Raw genomic sequence first — 15,893 nt, forward strand, 5'->3', positions numbered from 1 at the left:
CAAAGGCCTTGTGCTAATTGGTAAACAATTTATAGTGTTGAGGCCACCAAAATGCATAATACTATGTCCTCTTATCAACCCATGATATTAGATCATTTTTTTAATTGAAAAGACTTTCTAAAGTGATATTCAATGAATTATACTTTTTTAATGGAAAAGACTCTCTTAAATGATAGCACAGCATAGCTCACCTTAACCTGAACACACCTTTTGATAATCAAAAGAGCATTTACAGGAGTATGAGACAAACACAATTATGAAAGTAAAATGAAGGACCTAAATAAAAAATCACAGAACAAGAGGGTAATTCTATTCACTCTTTCATATTTCATTATTTGATAACATCAGAAGATGAATCCATCAGAATTGCTTTGGCAAGTGCAAACAGAAATGTGCCTGATCAATATTTATTAAAACCTTCAAAATGGGAGAAGGAGGAGAGCAGACTTCTTAATGGACTGAATAATTATTCATACCAGTGGGGTTTGACCAGAGGCAGTGCCAGACCAAAGAGACACAGTTTTAATTGTACTGAATTTAAAAATGCAGATCTTCCTCCAGCCCTGTTGCAGAAAACTTAATTTAAAAAATTATCTGATGCAGCAGAGGGTGACATGTGAATCCTTAAGTCACTGAGGAAGAAATTTTAACCATAGATATTTATAATTTAGAATGTGTTCCAAAGGTGGGGAGCAAAACTTCCAACTAAAGGAATAAAAAGACATTTTCTTCCCCTTTCGGCAACTGTAACTGAGCTTGGGAGAGGGTCCTCATCTCAAAAGGGCTGGATCTCAGAGAAGTTTCTCTGAGTAGTTGTATTTTTTGAAGAGAAATAAAGCAAGGCGCTGGCCACTGCTGTCAAACATATCAGGGTCCGTTACTGAGAAGAATGAACGCAGATGACTTTTTAACATCTTTTTTAACATTAACAGGTTTAACATCTACTCTGGGGAGACAGCCCCGCCCCCCAGTACTGGTTATCAGAAACAGACCAATGGATAACCATCATTTAAGCATATGTGCTGTTGAAGGAATCTCTGGTATATGCACCACATTATATACAGAAAATGTAGGTAGATGACCCATCCAGTTTCTGCAAGCCTTGTAGCAGTGGCCTTCAGGCTCTCTACCTCTTGAAAGGTTTTCAGCTGCCACCAGCTGAAGGAAGTTCTACATTGTTTTTTTCCTAAAGACCATTCTTCACTTCTCTTCTGGATTGTCCTGGTCAGAACAAAAACTGCACAACTTATTTTGAGGAGTGTTAATAACTATCCCCATGTAGAATACAAATGTAATTCTGCCACAAACTCTCAGAAAAGTATTTAGCTTTTCTTTACCTTAGTTTTCTTATTCCTGCAATGGAAATAACTTCAGCTCTTTCAAAGTAGGATTTTCAATCCTGTCTGTAATAAACTTTGAGCTCTTTGAAGGGGAAGACAAATGAGAGCAATTATATTTATATTTTTAATAAAGTAATTTCTTTTTCTGACACACAGAATTACCATCCATTTTATTATTGGTCTGGAAAGTACATCTGAGCTAAGTTTACACATGTTCAGAATGTTTTCAAATCAAGCAGTACTGCATCTTGCTTCCCAGAGCTTAGGGAAAATCAGCATCAGCTAATTCTAATGGAGGCCCAGTGTGATTTTTTTCAGTGTTTATTATTTATCTGGCTGTGCCAAGTCTTGGTTGCTGCACATGGGATCTTTGATCTTCGTTGCAGCATGAAGGATCTTTTAGTTGAGGCACAAAAACTCTTAGTTGTCACATGTGAGAGTCTATAAATAATTCCCTGACCAGGGATTGAACCCAGTACCCCTGCATTCCAACAGAGAAGTCCCGGAAGCCCATGATTTTAAAGGACCAAGCAGAGGATGCTGTTGTTGTTGTTGTTCCATTGCTCAGTCGTGTCTGACTCTGTGACCCCATGGACTGCAGCACACCAGGCTTCCCTGTCCTTCACCATCTCCCAGAGCTTGCTCAAACTCATGTCCATTGAGTCAGTGATACCATCCAACCATCTCATCCTCTGTTGTCCTCTTCTCCTCCTGCCTTCAATCTTTCCCAGCATCAGGGTCTTTTCTAATGAGTCGGCTCTTTGTATCAGGTGGCCAAAGTACTGGAGTTTCAACTTCAGCATCAGAGCATCCAAAGAATATTCAGGGTTGATTTCCTTTAGGATTGACTGGTTGGCTCTCCTTGCAATCCAAGGGCTCTCAAGAGTCTTCTCGAATGCCACAGTTCAAAAGCATCAATTCTTTGGCTCTCAGCCTTCTTTATGCTCCAACTCTCACATCCATACATGAGTACTGGAAAAACCATAGCTCTGACTAGACAGACCTTTGTCAGCAAAGTAATGTCTCTGCCTTTTTTTTTTTACTTTACAATATTGTATTGGTTTTGCCATACATCAACATGCATCTGCCATGGGTGTACACGTGTTCCCCATCCTGAACCCCCCTCCCTCCTCCATCCCCATACCATCCCTCCGGGTCATCCCAGTACACCAGCCCCAAGCTTCCTGTATCCTGCATCGAACCTGGACTGGCAATTCGTTTCCTATATGATATTATACATGTTTTAATGCCATTCTCCTAAATCTGTCTCTGCTTTTTAACTAGGTTTTCCTCCAGGGAGCAAGCATCTTTTAATTTCATGGCTGCAGTCACCATCTTCAGTGATTTTGGAGCCCAAGAAAATAAAGTCTGTCAGTGTTTCCTTTGTTTCCCCATCTATTTGCCATGAAGTGATGGAACTGGATGCCATGATCTTAGGTTTTTGATTGTTGAGTTTTAAGCCAGCTTTTTCACTCTCCTCTTTCACCTTCATCAGTAGGCTCTTTAGTTCCTCTTTGCTTTCTGCCATAAGAGTGGTGTCAGTTGCATATCTGAGGTTATTGGTATTTCTCCCAGGAATCTTGATTCCAACTTGTGCTTCATCCAGCCTGGCATTTCCCATGTACTCTGCATATACGTTAAATAAGCAGGGTGACAATATACAGCCTTGATGTACTCCTTTTCCTATTTGGAACCAGTCTGTTGTTCCATGTCCAGTTCTAACTGTTGCTCCTTGACCTGCATTCAGGTTTCACAGGAGGCAGGTAAGGTGATCTGGTATTCCCATCTCTTGAAGAGTTTTCCACAGTTTGTTGTGATCCACACAGTCAAAGGCTTTAGTTGTAAAGGTTTTAAAATCCAAAAATACCAGTGCTTGAATAGCATCTTCTGTAACCTCTTTGTTTTTCATGTTGGAGGCAGAGGTTCAAAAGCTGGTAGCAGTTATACAAGTTCTCATAACTAGTTAGGAAGAAATTAAAAACTTAACTGGAATCTAAGCTTAGTTGATCTCTTGAGTATTTACTTCTCCAGGTCTTTCTGCTATATTACCTCTCAATTATTTATGAGATGATTATCTAGTTTATGGATTATTCAGTTCTTTTCTTTTCTCTTCCTATTTCCCTGCTTATTACCTTATATACCATTGAGTCAGCAGAGAAAACAGTAGTTGAATATTTTACCTGACAATTTAGTGACCTATCAACTACTTGATTTTTATTAAATTGCTCATAATGCTACAAGTATTGGCTAAAAAGAATTTGGGGAGCTACAGTCATTACTAAATTATATTCAGGTAAATTTTTCTTCCTTAGAAACTTACATTTAAGAAGTCAGCTCCAGAGCCTAATTCTTTCATTGACATTAATACTCTCATTATGGGAGAAAGGACTACATGAGGAAGTCTTCACAATGAAAAGCCAGAAGTCTTTGCTGTGACTCTTGAGTGCTGAATATACAACATGACTTCATTATTTGGTTTAGAGTGCTGAATTCCCAGATCAAATCCAGTGTTATTCAAATATTATTGCAAAATGTATAAATGAATTTTGAATTGTCACAGTATTACTTTGTTGCATTACAATGGAAGGCAGAGGGTTGAGTTAGTATGCAAATTTTATTTAATTCATTTTTCCTAAATCATGACTAAAAATGAATAAGCTCAACAAGTATCCTGTGCAATTAGTGCTTTTGCTTTTTATAGTTTCTGTATTAGGGGCGACTTTGGAGCACGTGTAGGCTTCAGGGTCCTTCATTTTGAGGCCCTGGACAAAACACCCACACTCTCTATAGCTCAGTGTGTTCATTTATAAAATGTGGGTGATTGCAGGAGCTACTTCAAAGGGTTGAATGTGTTAATGTAACTAAAATTTTGACATCACTGTTAACTACTACAATGATCATGATGGATTATAAAACCCAGTCTGAGACATAGCTGTGTATCTGTGGAAAATATAGTTTCCATTTGGAGATCCAGGAATCTGAACCCCAACAGTGGAGGGAGGCAGAGGGCAGAGCTTTTCCAGAGACTGTGGGCAGGCCCCCAGCTGGTGCCTTCCTTTTACCCCCACACCCAAACTTTAGGGGCCGCCCACAAGAACAGGAATGAGGGGTCACTGGGTTGAGAGTAACTGGTCTTATTAGGGCTTTCTTCCCTCTCTTGACAAAGAAGAGAATGGAAACTCTTTCCAGAAGCTCTCAGAGATACAGTGATAACTTTGAGTTTGGTGAAGTGGGAAGGGGAGCCAGGGATGAGAGACTAGAACTCTCCTTGCTTCATGTCTGTGAAAACAGGAAGCATTCTTAAAGAAAAGTATGAAAAGCACTAATACTCAAAAGATACAAAGATATCAACAGTTTGCTTATACATATATGCATACCCATGTACTTTAACAGGGTTTCCCAGTGGCGGAGTGCATGGCATCCCACTCCAGTATTCTTGCCTTGAGAATCTCGTGGGCAGAGGAGCCTAGCAGACTACAGTCCATAGCGTCACCTAGAGTCGAATATGACTGAAGCAGCTTAGCATGCATGCACACACATTAAAAATATATATGTAGGTAAAAAATTGTCCAACCTCATGTAAATTAAAAGAAAATGAGGAGCTAGGGGCTGTCATATGCTATTGGTAGGAAGATATTGATGCAACTTTTTTAGAAAGCAATTTGGCGGCATTGCCAAAGTCCTAAAAATATATATATACTTATCTTTTGACTAATTCTGTTTTGGAAATCTGAAATCAGGAAAGAAAGTTTTTTAAAATGGAAACAACCCATGTGTCCAATACTGTGTCACCCTAAAGTTTTCAGCTGTAACAAAGAAATGGTAGACTTCTACATATGGGGGGAAAAATCTAGAAGGAAATGCTAAATGTGGTGATGCAACTATATGAGTAATTTTTTTTCAGCTTAATCTTTCTGTATAATCTGTGTATCCTATGTGAAAGTCACTTGGTCGTGTCTGACTCTTTGCAACCCCATGGACTGTATAGTCCTGGAATTCTCCAGGCCAGAATACTAGAGTGGTTAGCCTTTCCCTTCTCCATGGGATCTTCCCAGCTCAGGGATCGAACCCAGGTCTCCCGCATTGCAGGTGGATTTTTTACTAGCTGAGCCACAGGGACAGCTGTGACACATGTATTAATATCCAATCACAGAAAAACAAACTTTATTTCTACACGTGGAAAAGAAGATTTGCCCAGCTTACTAAAATGTCCTTCGTATACTTACTGTTATGAATGTTTTAAGACAGAATCACTGGGGAGAAAAAGTTGCAGTGCAATATTAAAATAAAATAAGGGAAAAAATAAGGAAGAAAGGTCTGTGGATAAAGGAGATATGAGGAAGATATGAAAAAATAATCTGCTTGGACCCAAGCAAAATGTAAACGTTGTCATGTTATAGACTGTGAGACCCGTCTATATGACGTCACTTTTCTATCTTTGCATTCTCTCCCCCTCCACTCATTAAACTTGGAAACTGCCCAAAGGCACTCAGCAAGGCAAGAGAAAAAGAGCAGGAAAGAACCACCTCCACACAGAACGTTCCACCCCTAAGGGGGACGTGGATCTCTGGTTACTGGAATGGGATATTTGGTCCATGTCTAGCAATCGGACTCTGAATGTATCACCAGCTGTGAAGAAACTTGCTCTACAAGTCATGAGCCAGAAAAAGTCTAAATCAAATATGTTTTCCCCTGGTCCTGTCTCGGCAGTCAAGTAGAGTGCCACCTTGTATAAAACGCGGGGCCCTGGAAGCCATGGCTGCTATTTTAATTTGTGATGATAAAGATCAAGCTTTCATTTTCCCGGGGCCTCAATAAGCACTGATAAATTATTTATCCCACTTGGATTACATGTTCATTTCAGTGTGTCAGTGTTTAGCATGGAAGCTCATCCTAATTGTATAGTTCAAGGCATTTTTCTCTTTTCTCCTTAGGGCACCTTGTAGCACCCTTTCTCCATCTCCAAGTAGAACTGTTGCTATGCTGATTTAGTATACCCTTTGCCCCTGGGTACTATTCTGAAAGATGAATGAATTTCATTCTCTCTTTAAATATTTATGTTTCTTTATGATCTAATATATCATCGTAGTTACGGGGAATTTCTTCCCCTTAACTATGGAAAATACACCATCAGTTACCTGTCAATTTTGTTTAATAACTCAGCTTTGCAGTTCTGAGGCACTGTTCATCCGAGGCTGCTGAGGACTCTTTTAGTTTCTCAGTCCACTTCGCCGTGTCATTCTGGGATTTATAAAGGTCTTCATCGCACAGAGGATATTGAAACATTAAGGGCTTAAGTAGTATGCCCTTTATCACTTATCACACTGGAGGCTCCAGGACTAGAAATCCAGGCGTCTTTGTTTTGTTGTCTGCTCCCAGCATGAAACTGCTGTCTCTGTAGAAAACCAGCCAGTATCCCTGGAAACAATTCATTGGATTTTTCAAAAGAAATCCAATTTCACTTGGTCTGGTGGGTTCAGTGTTACTTCTTAAGATAAATGATGAAAATATCAACATCATAGTACAAAGAAACTCAATTCTTTTGGTTTAATCTCAGTGAAAAGCATCACAACTCACCTACTGCTTCTGTCTCCTTCCCTAATGCTTTGAGATCCTTGGCTCAAGGAGGTGGGAATGGGTCTGTAACTATTCACTTACCAAACAGACGCTGGCTCAGAGTCTTGCCTAGCTCTAAACTTTTGAGGATCACAGCCTCTGGGATGGAGATCTTGGGGACCTGTGCTTTTCCTAAGTTCCCTAGTAACTCTACAGTTGGTGAAGCACCATTCTAGAACTTCAAGTCCCTTCTAGCTTTTTTTTTTTTTTTAAGATTTTTTTTGATGTGGACCATTTTTAGAGTCTTTATTGAATTTGCTACATTGCTTCTGTTTTATGTTTTGGTGTTTTGGACCCAAAGCATGTGAAATCTTAGCTTCCTGACTAAGGATCAAACCCACATTGCAAGGTGAAGTCTTAACCCCTGGACTGCCAGGAACGTCCTGTCTTCTAGCTTTGAAAGAACCCTGAGCTCCCAATCCTCTTTTATTCCATGTGACAAATTTAGCTTCAAACATGTGTCCTTAAACAATTGTTTCAGTGTTTTCTGAAGTAGTTCCCTAAATGGATAGCTGTCTCCCTCAACTGTGCCTCTAGGGCCTTGAGCCAAACGGCTCTCAAGTCCCTTCCTTTTTGCTAGAATTATACCTGGTCCCTTCCTAGATCATCCTGCTTTCATAGTGCCATCACATTAATCTTCCAGAAGCTTGGAATGCTGCCTCTGTTCTCAGCAGAACCTGGGACCCCAAGTGGGGCGGGCTTTATTGACGTACCTCAGTCTCAAGTTCTCTGTTGACTCAACTAACCTGATGCCAGGCTCTGTACCCTTGGCCTTTAATCCCTTTTCCCACGGCTCTCCTCTATTCAGCTGCACTCCCAGGCCAACCAGTTTGCTCTTCCCTGTCTTTACTCATCTCTTTTCTTTTCCTTTAGTCTAGAATTTCTTCCTGGAAGCCCCACCTGACAGCATCCTACCCCATAGGAAGTCTTCCTTGGTCCCTCACGTCCCAGCAATATGCCTGGTTCCTCCTTCCTCTGCTGTCAATTCATAGCATTGAGACCTCACTCAGGGCACTCGGAGCATCATGTCTGTGTCCTTGAAGAAGAGTACTGGACTTAGAGTCCAAAACCTGAGTTTATCCTGGCACAGTCACAGATGTCTCTGTGACACTGGGCATGTCCTGTCGCGTCCCTGGGCTTCAGTTTTCTTATCTGAGGAAAGGCAGTAATAGCTCCCTAGGTATTGCGAGTGTTACATGACCGAGTACATGGAAATTAACTTTGCCAGCAGTTTTCTCTGCTTTTCATTACCTTCTCCTACCTGTCTCTGAGCTATTTAAGGAAAGGGACTGTGTTTTGCTCATCATTATATACTACTATTTTTATTGCTACATTACTATTAATGTATTATTATAGATCTGTTTCCAGTAATAATAGTTAATGTTTATGGAGCAGGTAGAATTGTGTCAGGCACCATTCTAAGTACTTTCATATGGATTAACTGATTCTTCCAGTGACCCTAAGAGGTACTATTGCCTCAAGAGGTACTCTTATTATCCCACTTTATGGAGAAAGCCATATATTTCACAGAGCTTCCAATGAATATGTTGATGAATGAGGGGCTGAATGAAACAGAAACTACTAGCAATGTCTGCTGGATGGTTCTCTCTCTTACTTCTGTATCCCAACTTTTCTCTCTTTTTTATATCCTGAGGCAAATGCAAAATTAGGAGAGTCTTGAGTGATCTGAGACCCTGATGAGAGGTCTCTCTGGGTCTGCATTTAGACTTCTCGTGAAGTGAGTTCCAGGATGACAGATGTCATATCTGTCTTATTCTCCATCATAGTCATGGGACCTGGAACAACATCAGCGTGGGTGCTAAGTCACTTCAGTTATGTCTAACTCTTTGTGACCCCTTGGACAACAGCCCACTGGGCTCCTCTGTCCATGGGATTCTTCAAGTAATAATGCTGGAGTAGGTTGCCATGCCCTCCTCCAGGGGATCTTCCCAACCTAGGGATCAAACCCATGTCTCCTGAATCTCCTGCACTGCACACGGATTCTTGACTGCTGAGCCACTGGGGAAGCCTGGAACAACATCCAGTGATAAGTAAATGTTTATTGAATAGGTAAATGCGGTAGCTTCTGAACAGCACATTCATTACCACTGAAACCGTGTAGACTGCTGACCATGCAGCCAATGAACCCTGCTGTGTCTTGCTTTCCCAGGCAGTACTACGAGATGCTGTACAACACGGCCGACGAGCTCCTGAATCTGGTGGTGGACCAGGGCGTGAAGTACACAGAGCTGGAGTACATTCACGCCCTGACCTTGCTGCACCGCAGCCAGACGGGGGTGGGAGACCAGACCACCCAGAACATGCGGCTGCAGCGGCTCAAGGAGATCATCTGCGAGCAGGCAGCCATCAAGCAAGCCACCAAGGATAAGAAAATAACTACAGTGTGAACAGGGTGCATGGCGGGAAGGGGCCAGGGGATGGGTCACTTTTGTTTCCTCGGTCACAGTCCCTTCTTTGGTATGTTAGTTGCTATGTTCTGAGCTGACTGAGTTTTCTCCACACTGAAGCTTGGGTGGAAAGAAGGCGTAAGGCTTCTTTTCTTTTTCTTTTTGGCTTTTCTATAAATGCTAAAGGGACTTCACAGTACCTGTTTGGGTTGGACATTTACTTTGATGTGGTCAGCTTCAGAGGGTCTAGGGTGCGATGGGGAGGAAGGTTGTAAGCAATAAAAATGAATGCATGAGTGACTAACACCCAGCAATCTTTAGTAAGTAGATTGTTACCTAAGTTCTAGTCCCTTCCTAAAACTGCTCAGTGGGGTTCTATTACATAGGCAGTAGGATTTTTATTCTCTTGACCTTGTCAGTTTACTGTTCTACAAAATAAGTGTGTGTGCATTGCTTTCTGTCTCTATTACCAATGGCTTCTCAGCTAGTTGTACTTTTCAACCAGTTTTCCTAACCAAACAGGACCTCTTTGCCTCTTCAAGTCTTAGGGGATAAAGTCCTTTTATCTCAATCCTTGGGAGAGTTTTGTATGCAGTACCCTGGACCCAAGTATCTGTTGGTTTGATGCCTTTTTGTTTCTATTTCTGCTGTATCAAAACCAAGCAACACCAAATTAATGACAAAAATGGAAGAATGAAAGGTGATTCAACTCTTCTTGATTTTTTTTTTTTCCTCCACTCACCAAGAGAAAATGATGGTTAGAGAACTTTTAATCTCACTTGACACCTTGCCTGGGTGTTATTCTTTTTTTTTCAAATATAAATTTATTTATTTTAATTGGAGGCTAATTACTTTACAATATTGTATTGGTGTTGCCGTATATTGACATGAATCCGCCACAGGTGTACATGTGTTTCCTGTCCTGAACCCGTTAGTTATTCTTAAATGCTCAGTCTCCATGGGAGCCCCTAGGACTTCCTCATCTTAGACGGTAGCTCCAGCTGCCAGCCGAGTGCAAGGAAGCTGGTACAGCCATGACCTTCCTCCTCTGTGCATCCCCCAGCCGAGGCTGTTTCTACAGGGCTTTCAGCTGGGGTGGGAGCCCGCTGCTCCCCGCACGCTTGCCTCCCCACTGTCCCCACCTCTCTAAGTGCCCTAGCCACCTATGGCTGATATGTCACAGAAGAAAGCAATGCACTGACTGGGACACAACTGGAAAACACGTGGCAAAGAAAGCAGAAAGGACTTGGACTACATGAGGTCAGAATTTTACACCTGTTTGTACAACTTAGGTCTTGGTGGGAAAAGCAGAAAATTAAAAAAAAAAAAAAATGCTTTGAGAAGCTTAAATGTTGTGTCTCGTTTTTCTTGTATTTATTCCTCAAACATGCCCTGAGACCCTAATATGCGCCAAACACTGCGGGGCACAGATCCACAGTATTGAGGGCTCCCGTATTACCTACCTAGAAGACAGAAGAACAGAAGCTGGACTCTAACCAAAATCCTAAGAGATGTACACTCAGGGCTGAGTTCGAAATCAGGCCAGTGGGGCGGCTGTGAAGGGAACTCAGCAGGCAACTGGAGCATGGTCTTCCAGGAGAGTCTGTGGAAGGAATACTGTAAATCTCTGTAGCTTCAGAGGCCCAACAAGGAAGAAGTTGAATCTACATGGGAGATGATCATGCAAGAAGGTACTGTCCCTAAACAACATCATTGGAGTAGTCTCCCTGAGAAGTGGGGGTGAGGGGAGGGAGAGAGGGGAGTCAGAGCTAATTGCTGTGGTTTGGAAGCCTCCTCTTGGTGGCTGTGACCTGCCCTCAGCGCTTCTGTGTCCTCCCTTTCTTCCCCTTCCTGTCCACTCTGGACAAAGAGCCCTGGAGTGGTGACAAGGAGACCAGAAGAGCCAGGGTGGGATGGGGGAGTGCTTAGAATCCTTTAATTGGATGCGGAAAGGGACACGGGTTTGGACAGAGTAAACAGCCAAGAACTTTGAGAACCGACAGACAAATAGCAAATGAACTGTTTCGGGGGAGCATTTAGAAAAGCGAAATCTCTGCTTTGCTTGCAATAATGATAGGCTTGAAAAATGTCAGTTCTGCACATAAAAAGCAGTCTGTGATTCTTTGTCCCAAATCACTATTCAGGATGGTCCATCAGTCATTATTCTTTAAGAGATCAAGAATAGCTACTCAGTGGTGATCCCGTGGATGCAGATGGAGCTGGTACAGCCACCCGAAGACCTGCCTCCATCTGGAACACAGTGAAGGTTTCTACTTGTTATGGTCCTAGTTTGGGGATATTTTGTGAGCCTGCTTTTGTGCTGTTCACAGCTGTGATCAGAAATCACTAGAGAGAGCCAGAGTCTCCCAAAGGCAAGGTCCAGCATCACACTGATATGCAGCCACAGGAGTTCGTTTCCAGCCTTGAAAACCACAATAAAAAAGACCTCCCAGAAAGGGCATTAAAACAAAGCAAACTACCATCTTGCTCTTCTACAAAGTGACAGATGGAATGGACACATGTGGGATACTATCTGTACCACTGTCAGCACCATGGAAAAGGCTCATGAGGAAGGGTCTGAAGGTGGACAACAGACAAGAGCCCAAGGAAGGAGGGCTAGGAGGTGAGATCCAGCCCAGTCATCAGAGAACCAACTCCGTAAGCCAGAGCAGCTCTAGGGAGAGTTTGCTTCTATTATCGTCACTGGCATCTGCCCTCTGGCACTTAACATGCTGTCCCACAACCATGCTGTCAATACTACGATCTTTCAGGTCTTAGAAGATGCTAAGTGGAATCTCTCCCAACTCAGCCTCCCTTAAAATAAATTTTTTGAATAAGAAGTACTCATTCAGAGCATAGGTTCCTTTGAACCTTGATAGATTTTGGTCAGTTGTATTCTCAGAACTGCTGACAATGGTTTCTTCTGGGGTGTTTTGTTACTTTTGATTATCTTATTATCACTTGTGATTGCACCTCTTAATTTATAAGCAGTACTCTGGATAATGCTGTGCTGTTCACCCCATGAGCACTCATTTATACCTGCACTATGGTTACGATTTATCTCAGGGCTTTTCCTCCTTGTACAGTGTTTTTATTCCTGCTTCACAAATGGTTTTTTAGTCTTACTGCCCAAGTAGAACTTTTCCCTCTCACAGCTGGTTACATGTCTGCTGGTTAGATAAGGAACAAGGATATAGGTTCCTCGTGAAGCCCTTGGCTGAAGAGGACCCCTGTGTCCAGGCTCTGAAGGACAAGTTCATTTCTGAGTAGGTGAATCAGCTCAAATTCAGTGGTAAGACCAGACCTAAGCTCCCACAGCTCATACCCTTGAGACGGGCAGTCATGTGGAATCCAGCAGGGACCCTCCAGCTGGAATCACTACCCTGGGCACAGTGACCTCACCTGTAGAAGCTCCAGCCTCTCTCCAGAACATCATTTTTGCCTGAATGTTTTCTTAGCCTGATAATCATTAATTTGTATTTCAAATAGCTTGGGAAGAAAACCTCAAAAACAGCCAAGTTGATTGGCAACCAAAGCCTGATCGTTCTTACTGTCAAGTCATATCCATGAAAGTCTTGGTGCTAAGGTGTTCACTGTCCGTCAAAAAAGATATGATTGCCTGTTACAGCAATAACAAATCCTGATATGGAATAATGTAATGGCAAGCAAAAGAGACAGTCCCTGTGACATGGAGCAGGTACCTGCACTCGCATCTTCCCCTCCCCAGACTCCATATTTCCCAGGGCTGCCCTTTCATCCAGTAGGACTGAGGACTGAAATCTTCAGCCTAACCCTCTGCTACTCTGAGCTGTGCTCTTCTGGAAGCCAGTACTGTGTCTCACTAGTCTCTCTTTCCTCCTTAACTGGGGCAAAGAGCCTGGAAGTTGATGGAACAAGTGAATTCCTGCTCCACAGCCTCTATGAATGTACCAAGGCCATTGTGTTCAAGATTCTTGCTCTGAGACATAGCGTGGCTGCTTCCCCAGGACCAGGGCATAGAAATTTCATAGTAAACAACAGAGGATAACCAGGGTCCCACCAGCCCAAGCTAGACTCACTCCAGTGGAGTCAAACATGATAAAGACCGCCAGCCAAGTAGCCATCTTTCTAGCAGAATGTGAAAAGGAGCTATAATACACACACGTGAGAACAATTGTCTTAACGTGGCAGGGATGGAAAACAAATCGAGCATAATTTGGAGGGAGGGTAATGAGGTACCAAGAACAAGAAAACAAAGAATAACTGGGCTCAGCAAAGGTCCTGACTCTGTCCTAATTAGGCACAGTTGTCCTAAGAAGTACATAATTAATAAGCAGATGACCAGATGTGAAATACGGAGATTCTTCCTGAGGTGGAAGTTGTACTGAGGTGAACACAGCTGGAGGTGTTTGTCCTGATTTGGCGGCGGCTCAAGGCCTGCCTGGAGTTTTGAGGCAGTGTGGAGGGAGGCCCACCACAGCTCTACACCTGAAAACAACATATCCTCTTCCAGCTGGGCTGGGGTGTGATGAGAGAGCTACTTACCAAGTGTAATGAGATGCAGAAGCCCCTGGACTTGAGCTGGAAATTTCTTTCAAAGTGAAATGTGCCCGATTTGAGGACTCGCTTTCCCGTACCTGGGCCACAGACTTATGTCTGTAATTAAAAATATCACCAGGGCGTTCACACACCTGGAGCGGGCGTCTCTGGGAACCCGAGAACGCGGTGACCTGCAAACGTTGCACATGCACTTTTTTTCATGTATGTACAGTTTATTTATGTACATAGAACTGAAAAGAAATAAAAGTCAGGTGCTGTTGGGTGAGTGTAGTTCCCATTATGTTCAAACTCATTTAGAAACGTGACCTCGGCTTCCTGCTGACTTCGAAAATAGATACTCTAGGAGGAGAAAAATTGGCAATCTTCTCATCCCAAACATTTAATTTCCTACCAGGCTGAGTTTTCTTTCACAAGGATTTATTTACTGTGAGAGAGCAGGAAGCTCTTGGTACCTGTTTTTTGTTACTGTTTTTATTTTATGATTGTTATTGTTATTTTAGATAATAACACCTATTGAATGACAATTACTGAATAATACTTATTGGAAGTTGAATATGTGTCAGGTGCTACACTCAATGAATTAACATTTTTCCACGTAATCCTTGCAGTAATCCTATGAGACAGGTGTTAGAATCATTCCCACCTAGGCCCACCCCCACCCCTTACAGAGGGAAGGAAACAGAGGCTCAGATTAAGGACTTGACCCCAGACAGATGCTGATGCCAGAGTCCGTGTTTGAAATCCCCTCTGTTCTCTATCATGAGCCAAAACCCCTCATCCCGTGAAGCAAAGGGAGGGTACCTCACCTGCTGTATTTGAGTTCCAAGTGACATTTTCTGGTAGTTTGACCCCTCCATTTGCTCTGCCCTCTCCTGTGGCCCCCAGAGGGAACCATTCTTGAATTTGGAGTTACCTGGCTCTCTCCTCTGCTTCTCCTCAGCCCCCAACTGCCCGAGCCCACCCCTGTGGCCAGTACATCAGCATAACTCTTGGAAACCAAAACCTTGGGCTCAGAGGCTGAGCCCAGCCAGCTGGAGACTTAAGAGGACCCACACTTCAGCCAAGTGATAGAGTGACCAGGAGGGTGAGAGCGAAATGCTTAGGTTTTAAAATCTGCTCTGCCTTGGCACAGAAGATCATCTCAGCCTTTTACAACTGGTTTGCTGTTGTACAAGTTGTTAAATGCCCTAAGCCTCAGTTTCCTCATCTGTGAAATGGGATGATGATAATAATATAAAAGAGGGTGTTCAGTGCCTGGCACATAATAAGTATTATATATATATATATGACTAATAATAGGCTAATAATATATCTTGTCTGTTTCTGTGGGGTGCTGTTGACCCAATATCTAGAAAACCTGCCCTTTTGATATGACATATGAGTACAGCTATCCTGACCAGCCCTGTTGTTAGAAAAGCCTAGGTTTTGCCAGGTGGAACCCAGGACTTGGAATCCTGAAGCCTCCCACCCCCAGCCCTACCCCGACCCCACACCCCCGACTCCTGATTTTATTACTTCACTGTTTCAGCCCCCTTTCCCACAGAGGACAACTGCCCTTGGTGTCTGGTTCTCACACTTGCTTCCTTTTTAGCTGTTAGTGAGTTTGCATCTCATTGTCTGCCAATGTATTATGCACATCTCATTAAAGTCTGAAGGCTCCAGTACCCTTTAGGGACCAGACCTTAACAGACAAAGTGGCCTCTGCCTGGGCTTTGACTTTGCTGTCAGTCTTCCCACCCGTGCTGAGGAATATCTGATCCTGGATCTCCAAATTCAGATTGCTCTGTGAAATTGAGGTAAGGAAAGTGTCACTTTTTAAAAAATTTTGTCAATCGAATCCAACTCTGAGCTCTCACTTACCATTCTGAGCAGAAGTCCGAGTTCATTCATTTTCTGTGGTTTCTTCCTGGAGGATGGGGTGGGGAGGGGAGGCGTCCCTGAGGACAACATGCTCATCCATGTGTCCTGATCTCTTCGTCGCCTCTGCCGT

General features: G+C 42.8%; 1 protein-coding gene across 2 annotated transcripts in view; it reads left to right on the forward strand.

Moving 5' to 3' along the window:
- Positions 1 to 10,714, forward strand: part of EXOC4 (exocyst complex component 4) — an 806,015-nt gene extending 795,301 nt beyond the window's left edge. For both annotated transcript variants that reach the window (XM_024990789.2, NM_001102207.1), the window contains one exon: positions 9,127 to 10,714. In XM_024990789.2, the coding sequence (XP_024846557.1) occupies positions 9,127 to 9,364 (238 nt within the window). In that variant the 3' untranslated portion in view covers positions 9,365 to 10,714. The remainder of the gene's footprint in view (positions 1 to 9,126) is intronic.
- The last annotated feature ends 5,179 nt before the right edge of the window (positions 10,715 to 15,893 follow it).

This window comes from Bos taurus, chromosome 4 (assembly GCF_002263795.3).
Source record: "Bos taurus isolate L1 Dominette 01449 registration number 42190680 breed Hereford chromosome 4, ARS-UCD2.0, whole genome shotgun sequence".
In the NCBI taxonomy this organism is placed as follows: Eukaryota; Metazoa; Chordata; class Mammalia; order Artiodactyla; family Bovidae; genus Bos; species Bos taurus.